The sequence below is a fragment of the Entelurus aequoreus genome, linkage group LG09, assembly GCF_033978785.1.
Source record: "Entelurus aequoreus isolate RoL-2023_Sb linkage group LG09, RoL_Eaeq_v1.1, whole genome shotgun sequence".
NCBI classification, from domain to species: domain Eukaryota; kingdom Metazoa; phylum Chordata; class Actinopteri; order Syngnathiformes; family Syngnathidae; genus Entelurus; species Entelurus aequoreus.
This window is the reverse complement of record NC_084739.1, coordinates 38,822,190-38,850,130: the sequence shown is the minus strand read 5'-3', so window position 1 is coordinate 38,850,130 and position 27,941 is coordinate 38,822,190. Positions and strand designations below refer to the sequence as shown.

At 40.2% G+C, this 27,941-nt stretch overlaps 1 protein-coding gene across 1 annotated transcript in view; it reads left to right on the top strand.

Moving 5' to 3' along the window:
• Positions 1 to 27,941, top strand: part of LOC133657425 (regulator of microtubule dynamics protein 2) — a 113,886-nt gene that overhangs the window by 70,656 nt on the left and 15,289 nt on the right. The window contains 4 exon segments of the mRNA XM_062058741.1: positions 16,670 to 16,703; positions 16,706 to 16,747; positions 17,220 to 17,279; positions 17,281 to 17,298. Coding sequence (XP_061914725.1) covers positions 16,670 to 16,703; positions 16,706 to 16,747; positions 17,220 to 17,279; positions 17,281 to 17,298 — 154 coding nt within the window.

Genomic DNA, 27,941 nt, shown 5'->3' with positions numbered 1-27,941 from the left:
TTCATTCGGGAGGAGCTCAAAGTAAAGCCGCTGCTCCTCCACATTGAGAGGAGCCAGATGAGGTGGTTCAGGCATTTGGTCAGGATGCCCCCCCCGACGCCACAGGAAAGACAGAGGACACGTTGAGGAGACTCTCTCCCAGCTGGCCTGGGAATGCCTCGGGATGCCTCGGGATACCCCGTGAGGAGCTGGACAAAGTGGCCGGAGAGGCTTTTTCCGATTTTTTTCCTACTACTTTTTAAATAAATCAATGAATACAAATGACAAAGATAATTCAAAACTGTTTTTTTTTTTTGAACAAAAAACAGTAGTTTGAAAAGACACTGCATGTTACGCTTTGCAAAATTCTAATTTTAATTATGTTTTTTAGACCAAATATAAATTGTACTTTTAATGGAATAATTTTCAGAGAACTGAAATTAAGAGCTTCCTCTGGGAAGCAATAATTCTGTCTAAAATAAAATACTTGTTGCATTGAACATTGCATGCAAATACATAATAATCTCCAACATTGAGATCAATAAAGTGCAAACTTCTGTCCTGAATAACATATGTATGTAAATAAAATGGAGTAGTATACATTTTATGCAATTAGATAATCAAGTAAAACATTGAGAGGACTATAGTTTCAGTAGGTGGATAAATGCAGGCTTTTTCATTTACACATCTTGGTGGTGTGCAGAGTGACTGCTTTAGTGATCATTCTCCACTGTGCTCATCATACATTGTATCTTCATACATACTTAGTGTAAATTATTCTACCACAATAAGCTACTTTTTTAGCCAGAGTTTGTTTGTTGTTACGGTTTTACTCGCCTCATAAAAAGTTGTATTTCCCGCACTCGACTGGAGGCTTCGATTTCAGATGCAGGAATACGTTTGTTTTGCTGCTGCCTATTAACAAACTTTGCCGTGTGCAGTCACTTGTTCAACGCCTGTTTCCGCAAAATCAAACCACTGACAACACTTTTTTTTTCTTTGAAACAAACGTCTTGCTCTTGTAAATGTTAGCATGTCCCATGTTTTGCTAGGTATGTGAATCCCCGCGTAGGAAATGAGGGGGAGGGTGGAAACTGCGGAAGCTGCTGGGGACATAAGTATGCCGGCGTAAGAGGAGAAATAAAATTGGGCCGATTTAAAAAAACAAACTCGAATGTATCGATAAAATAGATATATCTCCCAGACCTAAGGTAAATAGATATATTGTAATTGTGCACTGTAATTTATCTTTCTATAGTGAAAATTATTAAAATAGGCATACTTCAAATATAGTTGGACACTGCATTTCGTCATGATTGTTTTTTTAAACTGTGATTAATCTGCTAAACTATATTTTTCATGTGACATCCCTAATAGTTATATATTGCATTTAGTATATTCTACAGAATGTAAACTATTGGATGTTATAATTTTCCATATAATATACAGTAGTAAAGACCATATTACTTTTTTGTTTGTGAATGCGTGTAAACGTTCTAGTAGAAAACACATCTACACTGGGCCAGCAGTCATGTTTGTACGGTTTGTTAAACTATGAGGTCATTTATGTGCTAAAGCACTCAATGAATATAATGCAGTGTTTGTTTAGTTAATTGAAAGAAACAGCTTTTCCAAAGCCTAATTGTTAATCCTGCCTCCACTAAGAGAATTTGTAAGTTTCTTAAACCATGCAGAACCGCTGTTTTAAGATTAGCGGATGCAAAGTACATTGTAAAAGGGAAAGGCAGAGACTGGGAACGGTACCAGGCAGTGTCACGAGGAAGTTTATGTCTGAGGTAACTGTTTACAAAGTGTACGAATGCCGTGAGAAAACTTGTTACCTGTTTTCTTGCGTGACGCCCAACCCGTCACAATTTGGCAGCTGTTGTTTCGACGAGTTTCTGCTTTGCCACTGAAACTACTTATGAAGCATTCTCTACTTCGCCCTGCTGTATGAAAGGATTTTGGAACCTTTCCAATGATGTCTGTACTGTTTTGTTTTTTTACTTGGGTATCATCTGGAATGGGTTCAGATTGATCTTTCATTTAATTTGCAGCCTTCATACAACTAGCAATTGTGATTGATTTAGAATAAATGAATATGAGACTGAAATCTTATTGTTACACACATTATTATATGAAAAACAAAGGCCTGTGTGCCTCTACTTCTCAATCGTCGATAACCTGCTTCACCTGGATGTTATCCAAAAGTTTATTTTGAAACTTCACTTAGTATTTCCAGTTTGGCAACACACAAAGTTGGTTTTGTAAAACATGTCATTCATACAGCTGATCTAATTGTCCTTTATTTTCTATTATGTGTTAAGACATCAGTCAGACCCTAATTCTACATACTCCACTGCAAACTTGAAGTCGGTAATCTACATTACTACAACACCTGCGTGAAGTAGGCCCCCAGCCCTTCGCAAAACACTGTTAAAATAGTCTCATTCGTTTATGCTTGCTTTGTGTTGGTTTGTGCCATTGAAATGGATGTTTGTGCTGTTTTTGTTTCTGAGTTATTAAAGATTAATTTCGAGGTCAATCAAAGTTTAGCCAGCTGCCCTATTTGTCAAAATTAAACCAAAATAGTCTAATTCGTATGTGCAACGTTTGTGCTGGTTTGTGCCATTAAAATTTTAATAGTGCTGTTTCAATTTTTGAGATATTAAATATTGAGGTTACCGGAAGTGGCGACACAAATTAAGCCAAAATAGTCTCATTCGTTTGTGCAGCAAAAATATTGATCGGGTTGCTTTCGTTTTCGAGATATTCATGTTTAAATTTTCCGGAAGTGACATCATCGTGAACCGCCGTCAATTGTGCAGCTGTAATTTATGAGTTAACGATTACGTTGCCGGAAGTGACATCACCAGCCACAAGGAATTTTTTGTTTTCAACCAAGACAGTGTAATTTGTGCTCCAAATTATACCAAAGTGGTCTCATTAGTTTGTGCTATATATATATATATATATATATATATATATATATATATATATATATATATATATATATATATATATATATATATATATATATATATATATATATTTATATATATATATATATATATATATATTTATATATATATATATATATATATATATAGGAACCATGCATATATACGCATGGTCCCTCACGTCCTTAACTCTCAGTCACAGCAGCTGGTGCACGCTGTATTGGGGGAAAAAAACCACATCAAATAGTTTTCTCCTTCGCTGTATACTTTTTGTGCGAGGCAAATGCGTCAGTCTCCAATGTTGTTCACACCTGTCGCTACCGAAAAACAGCAATGCTCTCTAAAGCGCACGCCGGGACTGGAAATTAAGTGAGGGAAATTTAAGTTAAACCAAGCGCTTGCCTCTGTTTAATCCGAGGGGAAATCTCCATGGCAAAGTCTGCGTAGTTGTGTCCCGCCTTGTTTCATCAAGGTGAACGATGCATGTGCGCATGCGCAAGCGCTGCTGTGACGTCCTTCTCGGAAGTATGCGGTGTTGCCTTAAATGCATTAATAAATGACGGTTTTTCGGTAATTAAAAATGTAATTTTATTAAATGTAATACATTTTATTAAATTGAATATTACCACGGTTTATCATTATACCGTGTACCGTTACATCCCTAATATGTGTGTGTGTGTGTATATATATATATATATATACATATATATGTCCATCCATACATCCATGTTCTACCGCTTGTCCCTCTCGGGGTCGCGGGGGGTGCTGGCACCTATCTCAGCTGCATTCGGGCGGATGGCGGGGTACACTCTGGACAAGTCGCCACCTCATCGCAGGGCCAACACAGATAGACAACATTCACACTCACATTCAAACACTAGGGCAAATTGGTAGTGTTGCCAATCAACCTATCCCCAGGTGCATGTCTTTGGAGGTGGGATGAAGCCGAAGTACCCGGAGGGAACCCACGCAGTCACAGGGAGAACATGCAAACTCCACACAGAAAGACCCTGAGCCCGGGGATCAAACCCAGTACCTTTGTATTGTGAGGCACATGCACTAACCCCTGTTTCACCTTGCTGCCCATACATACACTGTATATACAGTACAGGCCAAAAGTTTGGACACACCTTCTCATTCAATGTGTTTTCTATATTTTCATGACTATTTACATTGTAGTTTGTCACTGAAGGCATCAAAACTATGAATGAACACATGTGGAGTTATGTACTTCACAAAAAAAGGTGAAATAACTGAAAACATGTTTTATATTCTCGTTTCTTCAATATAGCCACCCTTTGCTCTGATTACTGCTTTGCACACTCTTGGCATTTTCTCGATGAGCTTCAAGAGTAGTCACCTGAAATGGTTTTCACTTCACAGGTGGGCTTGAAGCCCTGCCAACACGCATACCCAGAGAGAAGCCAATCAGATGTCACAAAAGCCTTTAACTTTAACAACCATATTGCTAATATAATAAACATTTAGAAAAGTTAAATCAACTTACAATAACATAACTAACATAACTAAGCTAAGGGGGGAAAAAAGCATCTGACAGCTAGAGAGACACCCCTTCCTCAAATTCCCGTCTCCTTCGTTGTGTGTGTGCCGCTGGAGAGGAAATGTTCCCTGCTTGTGCAATAAGTCTGCTCTGGCACAGTTTTCCAGAACTGTCCAGTCTTTTCACAATTAAAACTTGCTCTAGTATGAAGCTTGTCCCATCATTCTTCCATACTTGCAAGCGTGATTGATGTACAGGACTCCATGCAAATAGTCCTTTTTTAAATCTGCAAGGATTCCCTATTTTTTGCTACGTTGGTCTGTTGGCTTTTGGGGACTAATATTGAGTTAGCAAAATGGAAACTACTTGTCAATAGGGGAAATACATGCAAAAGGCACACAAACTGAAACTCTGAGACGTGACTAGAAAGGCACAACCTGAGTGGAAGGCTGCGCCTCTGCTACAGTGTTTAGCCCAGAGTTTTGCCTGGCATGCATGTAAATGAATGACTGAATGGAGCGTTCATACACAGAGACACGGTTTGCGCACAGAGGCATACTTGGCTCGATTTGAAATTTCATAAATAAATAAAAAATCACAAATAGAGGGGTGCGTAAATCAAAGTTCCACTGTATTTAAACAGTAAACTTTTGCAAAATATAAATTATGATACTTGTGGAAGGGGTGGGATGTTGTATTATTTGCAATCTGGAAAAGCCTTCAGAAACAAACATCTTGCGGACAGACTAGAAACGGGTTATAAAAGTGACTGGGAAGCATAATGTACGCAAAATCATGTCCAATACATATTATCTCGACCAGGGATGCCCAAACGTTTTGCCTCAAAGGGGCAATGTGAAAATGTGCCACTGCATCGCGATTTAAAGTGTATAGCAGCACCATGAGTGAATCGTTAAGCCCATTCCGCCATATGTAAAGAGGTGAAGATCATCACATTCAATCAAATCAATTCTCTTGGCTTCAAGCGAGCTACCTTTTTACCCGCAACAAAAAAACACTACGGTTCTTCATCACCACATCGCTGGAATAAATTTCACCAGAGGAGATGCATCGTTTCGCCCTGAAGTGTTGCCCACCCGTCACGATAAAAAGGGTAAAGTTTGGCGAGGAGTTGACTTTCCGCGCGGTCACTTCCTGTTTGGAGTTTGCGCGCGTCTGGCTGGCTGTTTTCGACGTGGGGCTGTCGAGTTTGGCGATCGCCTTGTGCAAAGCCAGCACATCTTTTTGTACTTTTTTGTGCTTTTTTGGCTTCGCTGTGTCACTGTGCCGTGACACTTTGCAGCTTGTGTCGATCAGTGCTGCGGTCTAGCACACCAAAGCCGGCTAGCATTAGCAGCCTGAGATACAGAGGTGGGATTTTTTCTTCTGTTGCTGGATGCGTCGGCATATAGACCATCGTAATGCCTGAACCAAGGAAAAGCCAGACATCGGAGGAGTTTGAGGAGATGAAGCTCACACTCCACTCCCTAAGCGGCAATATGACTGCAGTAAGAGAGCACCAGGAGCAGCTTTCTGGCCTACTGGAGTAGGTAAAGCAACTACGCCTCCAGAACGTGGAAAAAGACCGGCGCATTGTGGACCTGGAGCGGCGAGTGGATGAGCTGGAGCAATACTCCCGCATGAATGATGTGGTCATCACCGGCATCAAGATCATTTGTTGTCAATTGGCAGCATAGTGGAAGAGGGGTTAGTGCGTCTGCCTCACAATACGAAGGTCCTGAGTAGTCGTGAGTTAAATCCCGGGCTCGGGATCTTTCTGTGTGGAGTTTGCATGTTCCTCCCCGTGACTGCGTGGGTTCCCTCCAGGTACTCCGGCTTCCTCCCACCTCCAAAGACATGCACCTGGGGATAGGTTGATTGGCAACACTAAAATTGGCCCTAGTGTGTGAATGTGAGTGTGAATGTTGTCTGTCTATTTGTGTTGGCGATGAGGTGGCGACTTGTCCAGGGTGTACCCCGCCTCCCGCCCGATTGTAGCTGAGATAGGCTCCAGCGCCCCCCGCGACCCCGAAGGGAATAAGCGGTAGAAAATGGATGGATGGATGGATTTTAACATTGATTTGTTGAACTCAACCAAGCATAAACATGTTGATGACTTCATTGACACAATGTACAGCTTGTCTCTATATCCAACTATAACCAAACCAAGCAGAATAACAACACATAGTGCCACAATCATCGACAACATTTTTACTAACATTATGGGAAATCAAGTCACCAGTGGCCTATTTATACAGTATGTGATATCACTGACCATTTACCTGTTTTTACTTTATATGACTGTCATCTCAAGAAAACCAAAGACACAATGGCAAAAATCTCTAAACGAATAACAACTGAGGAAACAATCTGTGCCCTAAACCAGTGGTCCCCAACCTTTTTGTAGCTGTGGACCGGTCAACGCTTGAAAATTTGTCCCACGGACCGGGGGGGGGTTATGGTATTTCTTATTTTTTTGGTCATAAAGAAATACAATCATGTGTGCTTACGGACTGTATCCCTGCAGACTGTATTGATCTATATTGATATATAATGTTTATATTGTGTTTTTTATGTTGATTTAATAAAGGATTTTTTAAATTTCTTGTGCGGCCCGGTACCAATCGGTCCATGGACGCCCGGTGGTTGGGGACCACTGCCCTAAACAATAGTTTAGCAGTTCAGGATTGGACTTCGGTATACAGAGAACCAAATTTTGACAGTGCTTATTGTAATTTTTTAGACATCTTTACTTCCCTGCATAATAAACATTGCCCCATTAAAGAATATTTTATAAAAGGAAAAAATAAAAATAGCCCTTGGATCACAAAAGGGATAATCAATGCTTGTAAAAAGAAAAACAATCTCTACAAACTTTTCATAAAAATAAAAACAAAAGAAGTCGAACAACGATACAAGAAGTACAAAAATAAATGAACTGATATTATAAGAACAAGCAAACGGTTATATTATCAAAAAAAACTATATGAAAACAAGAACAATATAAAAGGAACTTGGGATGTTTTGAATAGTCTAATCAAACAAGGATATTCAAAGTTGACATATCCTGATTTATTTATTGATGAAAACGGTGAAGATTATAATATGAGTAATGTAGTGAATAAGTTCAATAGTTTTTTTTGTAAATTTTGGTCATAAATTGTCTGTTAATATCCCAGACAATGGAGTTACAAAATCAACTATTGAACAAATAAATGATAAATGGGTTATACTTGTATAGCGCTTTTCTACCTTCAAGGTACTCAAAGCGCTTTGACAGTATTTCCACATTTACCCATTCACACACACATTCACACACTGATGGCGGGAGCTGCCATGCAAGGCGCTAACCAGCAGCCATCAGAGGCAAAGGGTGAAGTGTCTTGCCCAAGGACACAACGGACGTGACTAGGAAGGTAGAAGGTGGGAATTGAACCCCAGTAACCAGCAACACTCCGATTGCTGGCACAGCCACTCTACCAACTTTGCCACGCCATCCCCAACAGAATTATTCGTCATTCTTCCTCTCAGCTACAAATGAGCAGGAAGTGACAAACATTGTGTGGAAGTGTAAAAGTAAGTGCTCCACTGACTGCCATGATATCAATATGATATTGGTTCAAATATTGGGGCCAAAACTGTTTAAATGTATATATTAATGATATGTTTAATACATCCAAAGTACTGAAATGTATACTATTTGCAGACGACACAAATATATTATACAGTAGTGATGACTATAATGAGCTCATAAATACAGTAAACACAGAACTAAACATAGTAAAAAAATGGATGGACACAAATAAATTATCTTTGAATATAAATAAAACTAAGATAGTGATGTTTGGAAAAGTATTGATGGTACCCAAATTGAAATCGTAAATGAGAATACATTTTTGAGAGTAATAATTGATAGTAAACTATCATGGAAACCTCATGTCAGACACATTTAAACAAAAATCTCCAAAAGCCTCTCAATTATAAACAAAGCAAAACTATACCTCAATGAAAATGCACTCCGTACTCTATACTGCACCTTGGTACTCCCATACCTTACATACTGTGTTGAAGTATGGGGGAATACTTACCACAACACAATTCATCCTCTGATCATATTATAGAAAAGAGCAGTGTGGATCATTCACAACGTTGGTTATTTAGAACATACTCTTAAAGGCCTACTGAAACCCACTACTACCGACCACGCAGTCTGATAGTTTATACATCAATGATGAAATCTTAACATTGCAACACATGCCAATACGGCCGGGTTAACTTATAAAGTGCAATTTTAAATTTCCCGCTAAATTTCCGGTTGAAAACGTCTATGTAGGATGACGTATGCGCGTGACGTCACTAATTAAACGGAAGTATTCGGACACCATTGAATCCAATACAAAAAAGCTCTGTTTTCATCGCAAAATTCCACAGTATTCTGGACATCTGTGTTGGTGAATCTTTTGCAATTTGTTTAATGAACAATGAAGACTGCAAAGAAGAAAGTTGTAGGTGGGATCGGTGTATTAGCGGCTGGCTGTAGCAACACAACCAGGAGGACTTTGACTTGGATAGCAGACATGCTAGCCGACGCTAGCCGCCGACCGCATGGATGATCAGGTGAAGTCCTTAGTCCTTCCGTCGATCGCTGGAACGCAGGTGAGCACGGGTGTTGATGAGCAGATGAGGGCTGGCTGGCGTAGGTGGAGCGCTAATATTTTTATCATAGCTCTGTGAGGTCCCGTTGCTAAGTTAGCTTTAATGGCGTTGTTAGCAACAGCATTGTTAAGCTTCGCCAAGCTGGAAAGCATTAACCGTGTATTTACAGGTCCATGGTTTAATAGTATTGTTGATTTTCTGTCTATCCTTCCAGTCAGGGGTTTATTTCTTTTGTTTCTATCTGCATTTAAGCACGATGCTATCACGTTAGCTCCGTAGCTAAAGTGCTTCACCGATGTATTGTCGTGGAGATAAAAGTCACGGTGAATGTCCATTTCACGTTCTCGACTCTCATTTTCAAGAGGATATAGTATCTGAGGTGGTTTAAAATACAAATCCGTGATCCACAATAGAAAAAGGAGAAAGTGTGGAATCCAATGAGCCAGCTTGTACCTAAGTTACGGTCAGAGCGAAAAAAGATGCGTCCTGCACTGCACTCTAATCCTTCACTCTCACTTTCCTCATCCACAAATCTTTCATCCTGGCTCAAATTAATGGGGTAATCGTCGCTTTCTCGGTCCGAATCGCTCTCGCTGCATTGTAAACAATGGGGAAATGTGAGGAGCCCTTCAGCCTGTGACGTCACGCTACTTCCGGTACAGGCAAGGCTTTTTTTATCAGCGACCAAAAGTTGCGAACTTTATTGTCGATGTTCTCTACTAAATCCTTTCAGCAAAAATATGGCAATATCGCGAAATGATCCAGTATGACATAGAATGGATCGGCTATCCCCGTTTAAATAAAACAAATTCATTTCAGTAGGCCTTTAATCTGTTTATGCAATCAAAGTTGCTCAAATTTGATGACCTTGTTGAATATTGTTAAATATTTAATAATCTTTTATAAAGCATTTAACAAATTATTGCCGCCTAATCTACAACGTTTTTTTATAAGACGAGTGCAGGCTCATAACTTGAGAGGCTTTGGATATTTCTTATTGCCGAGAGCTCAAACCACTCGTAAACGTTTTTGTGTGTCTGTATGCGGAGTAAAACTATGGAACAAACTGGACTTACAACACAAGCAATGCCAAACTATTAATCGATTTAAACTATTATACAAACATGGGGTCTGGTTTAAATATAGAGATGAGGGTCTTTAATTTGACCTGCTGCTGTACTCTGTCTCAAAGTGTTAACATGTGCTCAATGTTTCCTTACCATTATTGCTATGTTGTCTATTACCATTTTTGGTATATTCATTATTCCTACATTGTTGATACAAATTATTGTTACAGTGTAATAATTATTGTTACCTGTGCTAATGCCACTATGATACAACATATGTATTATAATCCTTGAACAAAGTAAGAGTGAAACTCATGTGAATAATCACTGAATGGAGAACTGGGGGTGGGATTAAATAAATTATCTTCTTCCCACTCCCTTTCAGGCAAAACTGGACAATCATGCATTACATACTATACATTACCTTTTGCACTATATTAATTTATATTATTATGTGATGTCAACTTTGTACTTTTTTATGTCATTGCCTGAAATAAATAAATAAATGAATGAATGGCATATAGTTACCCTTGCGGACGTGCCTTCAATGATTGAGTGCCTCTTTTTGAATAAAATTTGGCTATCCCTGATCTAGACAAGGAAGATTTTTAAATATAGATTAAAATAATTTTAGGTCCCCTTTTAAGCATACAACATCCTTGTAGTTGGCCATTTGTAGACCACATGTGAACGAAGAGTAATGGCATCCCTTCATAGAAGATTAAACAAACGTTCCACTTAGTCATGCATAAACTATGGTGAGTGTTCTTTTTAAGTGTGATGTTCATAAGAGCACTATCAGTGTCACTACATGGTCGGGCTTTAAATAGGTTTTTTGTTGACTATCATTGTTAAAAAAATAATGAGGTCATTTGGTTTTTGCATTGCGCACTCATATTGACTGTCAAGACCTGCATTATTGCATTATGTCAAAATATTTTGTGTTTGTTTTAGTGTCACCGCTCCCTCCTTCCTTTTTTTCTATTTCCTGTTGAAGCGCTGATCCTCGACACCTGTCCTGGCCTAGTTATTCAACTCATCTGCCAGGAGGCTTTTTATGCCCAGCAGCTTCCTTCTGATGTTTCTCGTTTAGGATCTTGTGTGTGCCCAGGGGCGCCGCTAGGGATTTTGGGCCCCATGAAAAGAATCTTTACAGGGCCCTCTGTATTATAATTTCATCATCATTAGGGGCCTCTCTGGGCCCCCCTCCATCATGGGCCCCTAGAATCCGTCTCCTTTACCCCCCCTTTTCGGCGCCCCTGTGTGTGCCACAATGTTCTTTTAAATCCTGAGTTCCAACTCGACCTGTGCTATCTTTCTACTGCCAGGTACCTAATTAAATTCCTATCTACCTGCATATTGCTTACTTCTTTTTGCATCATCTTATTTTTCTCAGCACTGTCCTTAACAGTCAATTTCTTCAGACCGTTGGTTAAAAAAATTAAGTGCTGTTTGGGGAATCTTATGGGGTTCATGTGCCATTCGCTACACCAACTAGCGGTGGGGTAATATCTTAAGGTGGCTATTTTTTTTTTGCCTGCAAAGTAAAGCATAAAATTAGTTGAGAGATGGCTTGTATCCACCAAAAATTGTAAGGTGCGGCACTCATTTGCTGAAGTACCACTGTATTTGAGATTTGTCACTTAATGCATTTCACAAAACTTGTTTTGAATTGTTTTGATTATATAAATGCCAGTTTAAATGATAAGTGAATTATACCAAGTGTGTAATGTTGCCCCAGAAATAATCATGAGAAACCATTTTTCCTAAAGTACTTGCTGGTAAACTTGAATTTTAAATAGGAGTTAAAGATGAAAACCATAAGTTATTTTACACCAAAACATATAACCACTCGTTTCTGTAACGGTGGTGGTCGTTTTACAAACATGTAATGTACCCAACATTGTTAAAATTGCCCCGAAGCTGAGCAACTTAACTACATAACATAAAAAATCTAACAAACAGTCAAAATCATATTGCTACTTTGTTTTATTTATGATGATATGGATATTGATAGTGATTAATGCCCACATTTTGTTTTGTGGAATGACATTGTATAATAAACCTACTTTTTGTATAACCTCAGCAGGCACACAGCTGGGATATGTGTTTCCATTCTTGTAAAGCATGTCTTTGTTGGTATGATTTCAGTGATCCCGTTGTGTAAATTTAGCTCATGTGGATCTCTGCCTTTGGGGCCTCTGTGGTGCTACAAAGGTGTGTGGATTACAATGTACGTCTGTGGCCAGTCTGTCAGTTGCAAGCCTCTGTTGCCTTACTTGTGGCAATATGGTGTCAATTTGTCTAAGGTTCATCACTGTCGCAATAGTGTCAAATCCCAGAAAATACTGAATCAGCTCATTCTGTCTTAGGGCATAAACACATCCTAAAATGTTGCCAGCTTTTTCTTTTCCTGCACATAGCCTGTGCTAAAGAACTGAAAAGTGCCGCTGATATTTATCCAATGGGTAGCTAGAAATATTCAGGCTAACCTGAAGTCAAATCTTCTAGGTAGTGTCAAATCATCATACACAGTATAATTGCTTCCATCAAGCGGGTTATTGTATTGGGCAGGATTGTGCAAGAAATACCAATTTCTATAAAACTTTGTGAAGGGGTAAAGAAAGGGTTAGAGACTACTAATCATTTTAGTTGCACATAGAAATGTCAAATTAAAATGTGTTTCTAGTAAAAAAAAAACATGTATACATATATTAGCTTGCTGTGCTTTAACACGGTGAGAGCCTTGGGAGTGACTAACTCAAATAGTAGCCCACCACTAAAACATGCAGTGTCAAATAAATCCACTCACACATTCCAGTACACACAGACACACGCTGCTGCAGATTCCAATACCATCAGCACCATCATGTCAGACAACACTGTCAGATGACCTTTTTACATGCTGATCCTTCATATAAAAGGTGTTTATGTGGCTCTGTGGTGTTTGACAAAGTACCAGCAGGATTATAGCAGCAGTGAAAATACTTTAATCAACTTCCTCCACTCTTCTCCAAACCCTTGCCTTCATGCAAACTTCCAGATTCTGAAGTTCAAATATTGTCTTCCTCCTCCCACCTGTCATATAGCCTGAGTCTAGTGTGTTAATTTGTGTGGAGGTGGAGAAAGGTTAGACAGCTTATATCTGCTGTCGAGTGAAGAGCCTTGCTAAAAAGGATTGTATCTTTGGTAGCGTTTCAGTTTCACTTTGGTTCTCATGACCTGTATTGCAACAGCAGAGCTCCTTTCACTCACAAGAGTACCTCTTCAATAGAGTCGGTCAGGACGAAGCAGTGACCATTAATTCACGATTACATGATCCCAATTGTATGTGATTAGAGGTAGCAATGCACTGAGCTTTATAAATACAGTACACTATTAGGACAAGGGGGGACTAATGTAACCACGCGAGCTAAAACAATAACGAAAGGACAGTCAAACCTCTGATGTTGACCACAATCCATTTTGGAACATTTGTCAACAGAATTTAGATTATTACAAAACATTTTAATAAAATGTAGAGAAATAAATAAATTAATTGTAATGTGAATACATCTACTAAAGGGTAAAATTGTCCCGATCATTTTACGTAATTGATTCGACTGTGAGGTTTATTGTCGAATATTTTTGATCACTCAAATGGTAAATGGGTTACACTTGTATAGGGCTTTTCTACTTTCAAGGTACTCAAAGCGATTTGACACTATTTCCACATCCACCCATTCACACACTGATGGCGGCAGCTGCCATGCAAGGCCCTAACCACGATCCATCAGGAGCAAGGGTGAAGTGTCTTTCTCAAGGACACAACGGACGTGACTAAGATGGCAGAAGCCGGGGGTCAAACCAGGAACCCTCAGCTGGCATGGCTGCTCTACCAACCGTGCCACGCCGCCCCCAACTTAATTGTTGTCTTGTTTTTCTGGTCAATGATTACTTAAAAACTGTGATCGTTAACATTATGAGCGAAAAATAAACATGAAAGCAGTTTTATGACTTTCCTGCTCTTTCATCTCCTCTTCCAAAGACACCATAGCCTGTGTTTTCTAATGCTCTTTCAGCATTTCATCAAGCATCTTGAGGTAAACATCAGTAGAAGAGGACGCAAAATAGCATACTACTGGCTTAACTTCTTTTTCTCTAGTTTTTGATCGGCGTTTCTGCACTTATTTCTTCGTTTCTCCCTAGGTTCTGACTTAGTCTTTCTACCATCGAGGGTGCCCCTGAGTAACGGGATCACTTTTGGCTCGACTCTTTTATATGTTTTCCATCCAAACTCTTACCAAAACTAAGGCTGAAACGACGCATCGACGTAGTCGACGTCATCGGTTACGTAAATACGTCGACGCCGTTTTTGTGCGTCGACGCGTCGCATATTTACGTCACACTACCGTCATGGCGGAGCGCAAAGCAGACGATGCGAGCGGTGCGAGCGAGGGGGAAAAAGCACGCCAAAAGTCGTCAAAAGTGTGGGAGTATTTCAATACACGGCCTAATAATGTTGTTGTATGCACACTGTGTCGAGCGGAAATGGCCTATAATAGCAGCACAACGGCTATGAACGAACATTTGAAAAGAAAACCATCAACTAGTCAATCGTCCGCGTGAGCATACGTTGTCATCATTACACAAAAACATGAATGTGTCATTTGTATCTGCTAGGGGTGTAACGGTATGTGTTTTGTATTGAACCGTTTCGGTACGGGGCTTTCGGTTCGGTACGAGGGTGTACCGAACGAGTTTCTAAGCTAAAGTCTTAACAAGCTGCTTTGCTCCTTCTGCCTCTGTCTCAGCACGCAGCATTGTCCCACCCACACAACCATCTGATTGGTATACAGAAAGCGTTATCAGCCAATCAGCAGTGCGTATTCAGAGCGTTAGCAGCCAATCAGCAGTGCGTATTCAGACCGCATGTAGTCAGCGCTTCAGCGTCGAGCAGATGGGTGTTTAGCAGGTGAGCATCAGGCAGCGGACTCTCCCCAAATGATAATAAACACCTCCCAGTCAACTACTAGTAACATCACTATGAGCCCGTTGACCTTCTAGAAACTTAAACTGCAGCTCAGCTCACTCGCAGTCCTGGCTTGAGGTGAAGGCTAATTACCTCTCAGTTCCAGCCACATCGACCCCTTCTGAGCGCCTATTTTCAGCTGCTGGGAATATTGTAAACAAGAAAAGAAGCAGCCATGTAGACATGCTAACCTTTCTTCATTACAACTGTTAGTCACTCACTGGAATGAGTAGAATTGGTTATTGTGTACTGTGTTGGACTGGATGTTTATTTTGCACATTTTAAAAGCAATACTTAATGTTTACAGTGCTCCAGAATATTTAGATTGGCACTTTTTTGTATTGGATGTTTATCTTTATTTTTGCACATTTTAGCAAATAAGCAATACTTTCACTTTTGTTGAAATGTTTACACTGTTGTTACAGAATATTTCGTTTTGCACTTTTTTGTATTGGATGTTTATCTTTATTTTTGCACATTTTAAAGCAAAATAAGCAATACTTTTACTTTTGAAATGCTTATACTATTGCAGAATATTAAGATTTGCACTGGATGTTTACTTTTATATTTGCACATTAAAAAGCAAATAAGCTACTTTTAATTTTGTTAAATGTTAAAAGTTTTAAATGTTTACATTGTTACAGAATATTTTGTCATGTTGTTGTCAATGTTGACTGAGTGGCCATACTTTTTTTTTTTGTAAATAAAAGCCATGCCTTTTGAAAAAACTGGCCTACATTTATTTTTTCATCTTCATTTTAAATAAAAAAAATAATCGGTAAAAGGAAAAAAATCTATAGATTAATCGAAAAAAGAATCTATAGATTAACTGATTAATCGAAAAAAATAATCTATAGATTAACCGATGGAAAAATAATCGTTAGTTGCAGCCTTAACCAAAACCCTTCTTCTTTTCTGCAAATGGCACTCCTCTCGCTTGGTCCATCCTACTTAGTGTTAGTCAATTTGACTGAAGAGGTGCATACTTTCCTCCTATTCCCATCATTTCAAAATGTATGCAGGCTGACTCCCTGTATTAGTTGTATTGACACAACCTGAAACAATGCTCCTGGCAGACATATTTGCTAATTCCTTCAAATTGTGCTGAAACGCATTACAAAACATTTCTAAAATCACTTCTGTGTCTATTTTGGGGGGAATTTTGCCTGTAGACATCATTCTTAGGTCTAGAACTGTGCCAATGTTGTCAGCCTTAGGGGGCCATTTAACTTTGCCTTTTCCTGCTTTGAGTGTGAATTCCCTTTAAGTAATGTTTAGTCTATACTCTCCATCATCTCTTCTCACATTGTTCTATTAACATCTCTTTTGCAGAAGTGTCATTCAAAAAAATTTGATGTAAGATACATATTTTTTACGATCACGACATGAATCACTACTTTATTTCACCAAATATACCACTTAAAACAAACCCATTTTAATATACACACACAATAGGGTGCTGATCCCTAACTTGAAAAATGGTTTCATCTTTCAGGTATGCCATCATGTGTGGTATTTTGGCCAGAATAGTGACACAATGCAGAACAAGATCAAGAATGGCTATATTTTTAAGGTAAGTTGTTGTATTTATTTTGTTACTTTTTGTTTAAATGCTTTATACCTTTAAGTTTTATATGTCATATTGTATTCTCTCGTCAAGCCTAAACCCTCCCACATCCTTTACTTTTTTATTACATAAGACTGTGGGTGTGTATGTGCGTGCTTGCGTGTGTGTAACAACGGCACGTATCCTTTTATCCTCTGTCAACGGCCTCCCCTAAAACATTGTGTACCTGCAAAACTCTCAACAGGTGAGCCAAGGAGAGGGCATATGTGAAAAAATGTTTTTGAGAATCTGAATGGAAAAGCAAGAGAGTGCGTGTGTGTGGCCGTGATAGCGTGTGTGAGAAGCGTTTGTGAAATACTTGTGGGTTGGTGAAGCAGGACAGATCAGGTCAGAACAGAGGGGCGGTAGAAATAGCAGCCATGTCATAAATCAACATTGAGAATGTTCACCCTGTCTTTCTGGTTTCCTCCTGTCTCAGGATCATCTGGATAAAGCAATCGAGCTGAAGCCTGAAGACCCCATGTCCTACTACCTGCTGGGGCCGCTGGTGCTACGCTGTATGTGACCCTATCTCTCACATCTCTCTCCACATGCAAAATCATCTTCCACTCTGAAAGCTGACACAACCTCACATCTCCTTTTGCAAACACTTCCATCATTCCTCCTCAATCACTTCCCAGAGTTTTGTTTTCCCTGTAAGGATGTTTCAGGAGAAGGCTCCAGGACACCAGCCATTGTTAACTTGAAATCAGATTGTAGCTAGAACATATTTTCATCCAGCTGCTGTTCAAGCTTGTGTTGCAGAATCACAGCTAATACATATCCTGACAGTTTTTACTATGTCTGGTCTGCCAGTCAGTAAGCTGTAGTGATTTATTAGGGAGCGATTCATTTATTTGTATATTTATTTTTTTAATCTGTTTTATGAAGGTACTCATTCATCCAGGTCATTGTCATCTCAGGGCATTCAATCGATCACAACTGGAATGTTTGGTTTGTCTTGGAAGACGTTTTGCCGCTCATCCGAGTAGGCTTCATCAGTTCGTGCTCATAGACTTAGATTGGTCAGATCTAGTCCAGCGGCTGGTGCCATTTAGATTGGTCAGATCTAAGTCCAGCGGCTTGGTGCCAAAAAGAAAATATTTATACTCCACAAAACAGGAGGGTGTGCCTGGGTAAGGATGGTTTTTGCCCTATCGTAGTCAGAAAAACAACTGTTTTAATGTAAACGAGCAATCCTAACTGTCAAAGCCAACAACAGTCGTTGAAGTGTAAATTCCCCTCGTTAGCATTGAGGTATTGTGTGGCAGAACGATCGCTGTGGATCGACTACTACCAAAATAGTCAGACTTCCCCGCATAAGCATTCCATTCAGTTGTAAACAAAAGGCATTCTGGTCGCCTTCTGTGACCACAATGTTTCTAACTCCTGTTATTTGTTGGAGGCTAAATTGCAGTCTTTTCGGAATGGTTGAAAGGATGGTGTTGTATGTGGTAGACAGGGGGTGTCACAGACCACCCCCTCTGTTCAGGGATGGTTTTTCAACCTTGATTAGATGACTTCCCTCAATCCTGTTTCGTACCATATGTCCTCCCTGTTCAGAATCTGTAATGTTTTGTTCTCTATGAGTGTTTGTTTCTCCCAGAGGTGCAGGTAGACAGCTGAGTCCTTGGCCTGAAGAGTTTGGGCCGTTTATATTGTGACATGCGTCGGCTTAGTGGGTCTTTTTGTTTCCCCAATATATGAATCAGTGCATTCATCATTACACTGGGTAGCATACACCAGATTGTTTTTTGTGGTTGTAGGGTGTCCGGTCTTTAGGATGCACCAGTCTCTGTCTCAGGGTGTTGCCTGATTTGAAGTGTACTGGGATGCAGGGGCCGGGCCCGTTGGCATAGGCCGTATAGGCAAATGCTAAGGGTGCCGTCCATCAGGGGGCGCCACGCCAGTGCCACAAATGTTGGAGGAAAAAAAAAAAAAAAAGTTGGTACTATTATTTCTAAATACATAAAAATAATCCCACGTTAATTAAAATGCAAAGTAAAGCCTATTTAATAGAAATATTATTTGTTACAACATTACGCCCCCCCCTCCCCCGGGCACGGGTGCGCCCCCTCCCCTTCCCGTATCATGACTCTTTTTGGACGTCACCACATAAAAAAAATCAACACAAGATGTCAAAACGGCCAAAACTGTCAGGTGCCCAGGGGAGAAAAGAAGGGGAGAAACGAGAAAAAGACAGAGGTAGCAGGTAGGTAACGTTAGCCTACATGAAATGATTTGTCTGTTACAGAATGTGATAGTAACCTGGCTTTTTAGCATTAAGCTAATGTTACATGATTCGGCAATTGCTAATCAATAAATAGCTAGTTCTGTTTTAACGTCGGGTTAATATTGTGGAGGGGGCTAAATTGTTATGGAAAATAATAATGTAACGTTAGGTAATTACAGTACTCCCTGGTGTACAGTAATTTGTAAGTCATTCTAGTTAATGCAATATTAAAAAGCACAAATAGAGAACTCTGTAGGATCCCCTTTTTTTGTAATATAGATGTTAAAGTCATACTGGTTTGATATCTTGTTTTGTGCAGTGCCTTATTTATATTGTATTTTTGATTTATTTTATGCAACTTGTTGACACGTTTTATTTTGTGTTTATGTATGTAAAAAATATTGTATTTCATATATTCATTTTTTATTTTTTGTATTCATTTATTTATCCATATTTTTTTTTATCTTGTTAACTATTCTGATTGTTAATTTGCTTTCTTTAAGTAAAAAAAAAGGTCAAAGACAAAGCTATTCGGTTTCTTGTGAGTACATACACTTCACTGCCGATGTGGGGGGGCGCCACCTAAAATCTTGCTTAGGGCGCCAGATTGGTTAGGGCCGGGCCTGCTGGGATGTTGTGTTGGTTACAAAATATTCAGAGTTTCTCAGATAGACCTGATACATATGGAATGACAGTATTTTTGCATCTGCCACCTTTTTCCTCGTCGTCCATTTTGTTCTTGTTATTTCTGGAACTGGATGCACTTTTCACAAATGACCAGCTGGGCTTCCTTTAAATGCCTATGCTCTTTCCCTTTGGCCTTTGGGCTGCTAGTAACATTATCGGCTCTCTGTTGTAGGGTTCTGATAATGCCCAGTTTGTGTTCCAGTGGGTAGTGTGAGTCAAAAAGTAGGAATTGATCGGCTATGTGTGGGTTTTTGGTAAATTCCAACATGGAGGCCCCTGTTTCTCCAATGTGGACATCACAGTCCGATGTTTTTTGTCCACTGAGTTAATGTGTTTGGTAAAGGCTTGCACCTCTTGGTTTCTAATTTTCACTTATGTGTCATCCACATATCTGTACCAATGACTTGGTACTGTTCCCTTAAAAGAGTTCAAAGCTCTCTTTTCCATGTCATCCATTTAAAGGTTTGCTACTATTGGGGATACAGGTGATCCCATGGCCAAACAATGAATTGAAAAGTATGTAGTGTTCAGGCAAAGTTCCAGCAAAAGGCACATTTTGAAATGTGGTTAAAGCTTGCAATGTGTTTCTAAATGTCACAGTTTGTCAGGAAGTAAAAAAGGCTGCTATGGATATCAAATGCATTAGTCAACATCATTAATCTGGAGCATTGCCCTGATTTTTTCATAGAGTTTTATAGACTCCCTGTCATGTTTGCATGTTCACACAAAGATCGAGTCTACCTGTTTGAAAGCTGCCACGATGACGCCATAGCAATACTACACCTGCAATTAGTTGGCGCTCGAATAATGGTGCAAAGCAGACTTCCTATTGTTAGTCAAAAAGAAGACAAAAAAACCATGTAGAAAGTTACCGGTACTACAGTTATGGAAAATATACAAAAAGTAACTAGGCAATGCTTATTTTTTTCTTAGCCTGTGAAGCACTTCATTTTACTTCAAGTTTGTCATGCAGTATACAGGGAGCAGGAGCAATGAGAAGCTCCCAACCGGTTCCACAATGATTGGGCAATTTTTTTGTGTCTTTCTATAAAATAGAAATTTGACTGTGATCTCACATACCTAAAGTGTCCTCCAGCATATATTTCAAATGTCACTGAACTGTAACCAGATTTCTGGCATTTGAAAATATTCTACTGTGATTCCCCTCCCTAAATCATGTAAATCTAGATCTAGATTTTAGACCAGTTGCATTAACATCACTAATAATTAAACATATTTTAAAAATTGTTAAAGGCCTACTGAAACCACTACTACCGACCACGCAGTCTGATAGTTTTATATATCAATGATGAAATCTTAACATTGCAACACATGCCAATACGGCCGGGTTAACTTATAAAGTGCAATTTTAAATTTCCCGCGAAACTTCCGGTTGAAAACGTCTATGTATGATGACGTTTGCGCGTGACGTCGATAGTTGAAACGGAAGTATTCGGACACATTGTATCTCAATACAAACAGCTCTGTTTTCATCGCAAAATTCCACAGTATTCTGGACATCTGTGTTGGTGAATCTTTTGCAATTTGTTTAAAGGCCTACTGAAATGATTTTTTTTTTATTTAAACGGGGATAGCAGATCTATTCTATGTGTCATACTTGATCATTTCGCGATATTGCCATATTTTTGCTGAAAGGATTTAGTATAGAACAACGACGATAAAGATTGCAACTTTTGGTATCTGATAATAAAAAGGCTTGCACCTACCGGAAGTAGCGTGACGTAGTCAGTTGAACATATACGCAAAGTTCCCTATTGTTTACAATGATGGCCGCATGAAGTGAGAGAGATTCGGACCGAGAAAGCGACAATTTCCCCATTAATTTGAGCGAGGATGAAAGATTTGTGGATGAGTAAAGTGCAAGTGAAGGACTAGTGGGGAGTTGAAGCTATTCAGATAGGGAAGATGCTGTGAGAGCCGGGGGTGACCTGATATTCAGCTGGGAATGACTACAACAGTAAATAAACACAAGACATATATATACTCTATTAGCCACAACACAACCAGGCTTATATTTAATATGCCACAAATTAATCCTGCATAAAAACACCTGCGTGTTTGTTATGCTAGCTCCTAGCTCCTCTGCTAGCTCCTAGCTCCATAGAACACGCCAATACAATTCAAACACCTGATCAACACACACAATCATTTAGCCCAAAAGACCGTTTACCTAACCCAAGGTTCATAAAGCTTATATATTTTTAAAAAGTTACGTACGTGACGCGCACATACGGTCAAGTTATCGAATGTTTAGCAGCCAAGGCTGCATACTCACGGTACCTGATATTCAGCTGGGAATGACTACAACAGTAAATAAACACAAGATATATATATGCTCTATTAGCCACAACACAACCAGGCTTATATTTAATATGCCACAAATTAATCCTGCATAATAACACCTGCGTGTTTGTTATGCTAGCTCCTAGCTCCTCTGCTAGCTCCTAGCTCCATAGAACACGCCAATACAATTCAAACACATGATCAACACACACAATCACTCAGCCCAAAAGACCGTTTACCTAACCCAAGGTTCATAAAGCTTATATACTTTTAAAAAGTTACGTACGTGACGCGCACATACGGTCAAGTTATCGAATGTTTAGCAGCCAAGGCTGCATACTCACGGTACCTGATATTCAGCTGGGAATGACTACAACAGTAAATAAACACAAGACATATATATACTCTATTAGCCACAACACAACCAGGCTTATATTTAATATGCCACAAATTAATCCTGCATAAAAACACCTGCGTGTTTGTTATGCTAGCTCCTAGCTCCTCTGCTAGCTCCTAGCTCCATAGAACACGCCAATACAATTCAAACACATGATCAACACACACAATCACTCAGCCCAAAAGACCGTTCACCTAACCCAAGGTTCATAAAGCTTATATATTTTAAAAAAGTTACGTACATACGCAAAAAAAAGCCAAAGCTGCATACTCACAGTAGCACGTCTGCGTCTTTGTCATCCAAATCAAAGTAATCCTGGTAAGAGTCTGTGTTGTCCCAGTTCTCTACAGGCGTCTGTGTATCCAAGTCAAATGTCCTCCTGGTTAGAGTCTCTGTTATCCGAGTTCTTCCATCTTGACTGCATCTTCCGGGAATGTAAACAAAGAAGCGCCGGCTGTGTACTGTTGTGGTTGACTACGTTCGAAAAATACGTCCATTTCGCACCGACAACTTTCTTCTTTGCTTGCTCAGCTTCCTTCTTCATAATGCAATGAACATGATTGAAACAGATTCACGAACACAGATGTCCAGAATACTGTGGAATTATGAAATGAAAACAGAGCTTTTTCGTATTGGCTTCAATGTGGAAGGCATACCCGTGTTCGCCGGTCTACGTCACGCGCATACGTCATCCTCAGAGGCGTTTCGAACCGGAAGTTTAGCGGCAAATTTAAAATGTCACTTTATAAGTTAACCCGGTCGTATTGGCATGTGTTATAATGTTAAGATTTCATCATTGATATATAAACTATCAGACTGCGTGGTCGGTAGTAGTTGCTTTCAGTAGGCCTTTAATGAACAATGGAGACTGCAGAGAAGAAAGCTGTAGGTGGGATTGGTGTATTAGCGGCTGGCTGCAGCAACACAACCAGGAGGACTTTGACTTGGATAGCAGACGCGCTATCCGACGCTAGCCGCCGACCGCATCGATGATTGGGTGAAGTCCTTCGTCGCGCCGTCGATCGCTGGAACGCAGGTGAGCACGGGTGTTGATGAGCAGATGAGGGCTGGCGTAGGTGGAGCGCTAATGTTTTTATCATAGCTCTGACGAGGTCCCGTAGCTAAGTTAGCTTCAATGGCGTGGTTAGCAACAGCATTGCTAGGCTTCGATAGGCGGCACAGCATTAACCGTGTAGTTACAGGTCCAGTGTTTGGTTCTGTGTCTCCTGATAGTAGTATTGTTGATCTTCTGTCTATCCTTCCAGTCAGGGGCTTATTTATTTTGTTTCTATGTGCATTTAAGCACGATGCTATCACGTTAGCTCCGTAGCTAAAGTGCTTCACGGATGTATTGTCGTGGAGATAAAAGTCACTGTGAATGTCCATTTCGCGTTCTCGACTCTCATTTTCAAGAGGATATAGTATCCGAGGTGGTTTAAAATACAAATCCGTGATCCACAATAGAAAAAGGAGAAAGTGTGGAATCCAAAGAGCCCTTTTACCTAAGTTATGGTCAGAGCGAAAAAAGATACGTCCTGCACTGCACTCTAGTCCTTCACTCTCACGTTCCTCAACCACAAATCTTTCATCCTCGCTCAAATTAATGGGGTAATCGTCGCTTTCTCGGTCCGAATCGCTCTCGCTGCTGGTGTAAACAAAGGGGAAATGTGAGGAGCCCTTCAACCTGCGACGTCACGCTACTTCCGGTACAGGCAAGGCTTTTTTTATCAGCGACCAAAAGTTGCGAACTTTATCGCCGATGTTCTCTACCAAATCCTTTCAGCAAAAATATGGCAATATCGCGAAATGATCAAGTATGACATATAGAATGGATCTGCTATCCCCGTTTGAATAAAAAAAAATTCATTTCAGTAGGCCTTTAAAGGCCTGGTCGTGTGTTCTATTGAGGGACTTGATCCACTCCAATTTGCCTATCAAGCATAGAGAGGTGTAGATGAAGCAAAGTTTTTTTATACTCATTGATTGATTGATTGAAACTTTTATTAGTAGATTGCACAGTACAGTACATATTCCGTACAATTGACCACTAAATGGTAACACCCCAATAAGTTTTTCAAGTTGTTTAAGTCGGGGTCCACGTAAATCAATTCATGGTAAATTTTATAATTTTTAATTCATGGTTATTTACACATATACACACATAACACTCCTCTCTACTCATTGTTGTATTTGAAAGTGCAATGCTTTGCAGCCAGTAGCACAGCCTTTGAAGGAGCGTAGGTATGGGCAGTGTAATATTCTGCGTTGGAGTCAATAACCAGGCTTTTGATTGATTGATTGAGACTTTTATTAGTAGGTTGCACAGTGAAGTACATATTCTGTACAATTGACCACTAAATGGTAACACCCGAATACGTTTTTCAACTTGTTTAAGTCGGGGTCCACTTAAATTGATTCATGATACAGATATATACTATCAGATATATACTATCATCATAATACAGTCATCACACAAGATAATCACATTGAATTATTTAAAATTATTTACAATCAGGGGTGTGGAGGGGGGGTAGGATATGGACAGCAAGTAGTGGACATAGAGAGAGAGAGAGAGAGAGAGAGAGAGAGAGAGAGAGAGAGAGAGAGAGAGAGAGAGAGAGAGAGAGAGAGAGAGAGAGAGAGAGAGAGAGAGAGAGAAAGATCAGAAGGCATAAGAAAAAGTATCTGCATTTGATTGTTTACATTTGATTATTAGCAATCCGGGGAGGGTGTTAGTTTAGGGTTGTAGCTGCCTGGAGGTGAACTTTTATTGCGGTTTTGAAGGAGGATAGAGATGCCCTTTCTTTTATACCTGTTGGGAGCGCATTCCACATTGATGTGGCATAGAAAGAGAATGAGTTAAGACCTTTGTTAGTTCGGAATCTGGGTTTAGCGTGGTTAGTGGAGCTCCCCCTGGTGTTGTGGTAATGGCGGTCATTTACGTTAAGGAAGTAGTTTGACATGTACTTCGGTATCAGGGAGATGTAGTGGATTTTATAGACTAGGCTCAGTGCAAGTTGTTTTACTCTGTCCTCCACATTGAGCCAGCCCACTTCAGTAAGGTGGGATCTGGGGTGGAGGTCTAGAAGTAACCTGACTAGCTTGTTCTGGGATGTTTGGAGTTTAGATTTGAGGGTTTTGGAGGTGCTAGGGTACCAGGAGGTGCATGCGTAATCGAAAAAGGGTTGAACGAGAGTTCCCACCAGAATCCTCATGGTGCTTTTGTTGACCAGAGAGGAGATTCTGTAGAGAAATCTCGTTCGTTGGTTAACCTTTTTGATTACCTTGGTTGACATTTTATCACAGGAAAGGTTAGCCTCTAGAATGGAACCTAGAAAGGTGACCTCATCTTTCCTAGTGATAACAATGTCACCCACTTTTATAGTGAAGTCATTGACTTTCTTAAGGTTGATGTGGGACCCAAATAGGATGGATTCCGTTTTACCCAAGTGTATGGATAGCTTGTTGTCAGCGAGCCAGGTGCAAGTTCTACAGAGCTCAGCACTGAGGATTTTCTCCACCTGTGACTTGTCCCTGTCTGATACCAGCAAGGCCTAGTCATCTGCAAACAAAAACAATTCACAGTCGCATGCTGATGACAAGTCGTTTATGTATATTAGGAACAGTAAAGGTCCCAATATACTGCCTTGGGGGACTCCACAGCTCACTGAGAGGGGGGGGGGGGGGGACACGGTGCCGTTTACCTCTACCACCTGCTCCCTTCCCTCCAAGTAAGATTGCATCCAGCTCCATGAGGTTTTGTTAAATCCGATTGCTTTAAGCTTATCCAACAGTATAGCGTGGTTAACTGTGTCAAAGGCCTTCTGAAGGTCCAGCATGACCATGCCGCAGTATTTGCCCGCGTCCACCTCATGTTTGATGTGGTCAGTCAGATAGAGAAGGCATGTGTCAGTGGAGTGGTTAGTTCTGAAGCCGGATTGGAATTTGTACATGAGTTTATTAGGGGCAAGGTAACTATCGACCTGTTCATAAACTATTTTCTCCATTACTTTCGAAATGGAACTGAGAATAGAAACAGGTCGGTAGTTGCCAGGTTCCAATTTGCTTCCTTTTTTAAAGAGGGGAGTTACTCTTGCTATCTTAAAATCTTTTGGTACTTGGCCTTGTGTAATTGATAGGTTTATTATGTGCGTGGTGATCGGGGCAATGATGGAGGCAGAGTCCCTGAAGAATCTGGAGGGAATATTATCAAGGCCGGTAGCCTTGTTTGGGTGCAGCGTGCTCAATTTTTTAAACACCTCATCAGCTGTGACCATTTCTAATTTGAAATCATTGTTGGCTACTCCTAGCTTTCTGTAGAAGGCTTTAATGTGTTCTACACCAAAGCGACCAGAGTGGTGGGACAGCTTGTTGACAAGAGTTGTGGCTATGCTGGTGAAAAAGGTGTTAAGTCTGCTAGCGACCTGCATTTTGTCTGTAATGAGGGAGTCACCCTCCTTGATGCTGATGTTGGTGAGTCTGGTTTTAAGTTTCTGGCTGCAACCAGGAAGCTGGTTGTTGAGAATTTTCCAGAGCTCACGTGGCTTATTTGTGTTTTCCTCTATTTTGTCGTTAATGTAATTTTTTTTAAGGATTTAGTTAACCAGCCTGTCGAGGTGACGAAGTTACCGTTACGTCTCTTTACTTCATACTTCAGGGTGCGCAATACAACGTAAATCCTTGGCCAACCAAAAAGTAACCACAGAGCACTATACGGTATAGTGTTCTGTGGTTAATTTTTGGTTGGCCAAGCGGACGTGACGACAGGCTGTCCTCACTCAGGTCCGCACGGACCTGGAGGGGGCATGCCTTAAATCTGGCTGGAAATCGGGAGAAATTCGGGAGAATGGTTGTCCCGGGAGATTTTCGGGAGAGGCACTGAAATTCAGGAGTCTCCCGGAAAATTCGGGAGGGTTGGCATGTATGGAGTATATACATTGAATTATTTACATTATTTACAATCCGGGGGGTGGGATGAGGAGGGTTTGGTTGATAACAGCACTTTAGTCATCAACAATTGCATCATCAGAGAAATGGGCATTGAAACTGTGTAGGTCTGACTTGGTAGGATATGTACAGCAAGCAGAGAACATAGTGAGTTCAGATAGCATAAGAACAAGTATATACATTAGAAATACATTTGATTATTTACATTTGGATGTAACCCCCTCTGCAAACACTTAGAGAAGCCACAAGCCCATGCCAGGCTCTTATGTTCGCTGATTTCTCTTTTAATACAATGCAGCCACATCTCTTAATAGAGAGCCTTGTGTCTAAATTTGAATTGTCTCCCCAGCGTGTGCTATGGATTTTAGACCTTTTAACTGGCAGAGAGCAATGAGTCTCCGTAAACAGCTGTCTCTCTGACTCTAGCCATCTCCACAGGTTCACCCCAAGGATGGGTCCTTTCACCCTTACTTCTTATTATGTATACGGATGAATGCAGGAGTAGGCTGGAGGACAGCTATCTGATTAAATTCTCTGAAAAGACGGTACTGCTGTCCCCACTATGGTTCACAATCAAAGCATGAGAGCGCCCT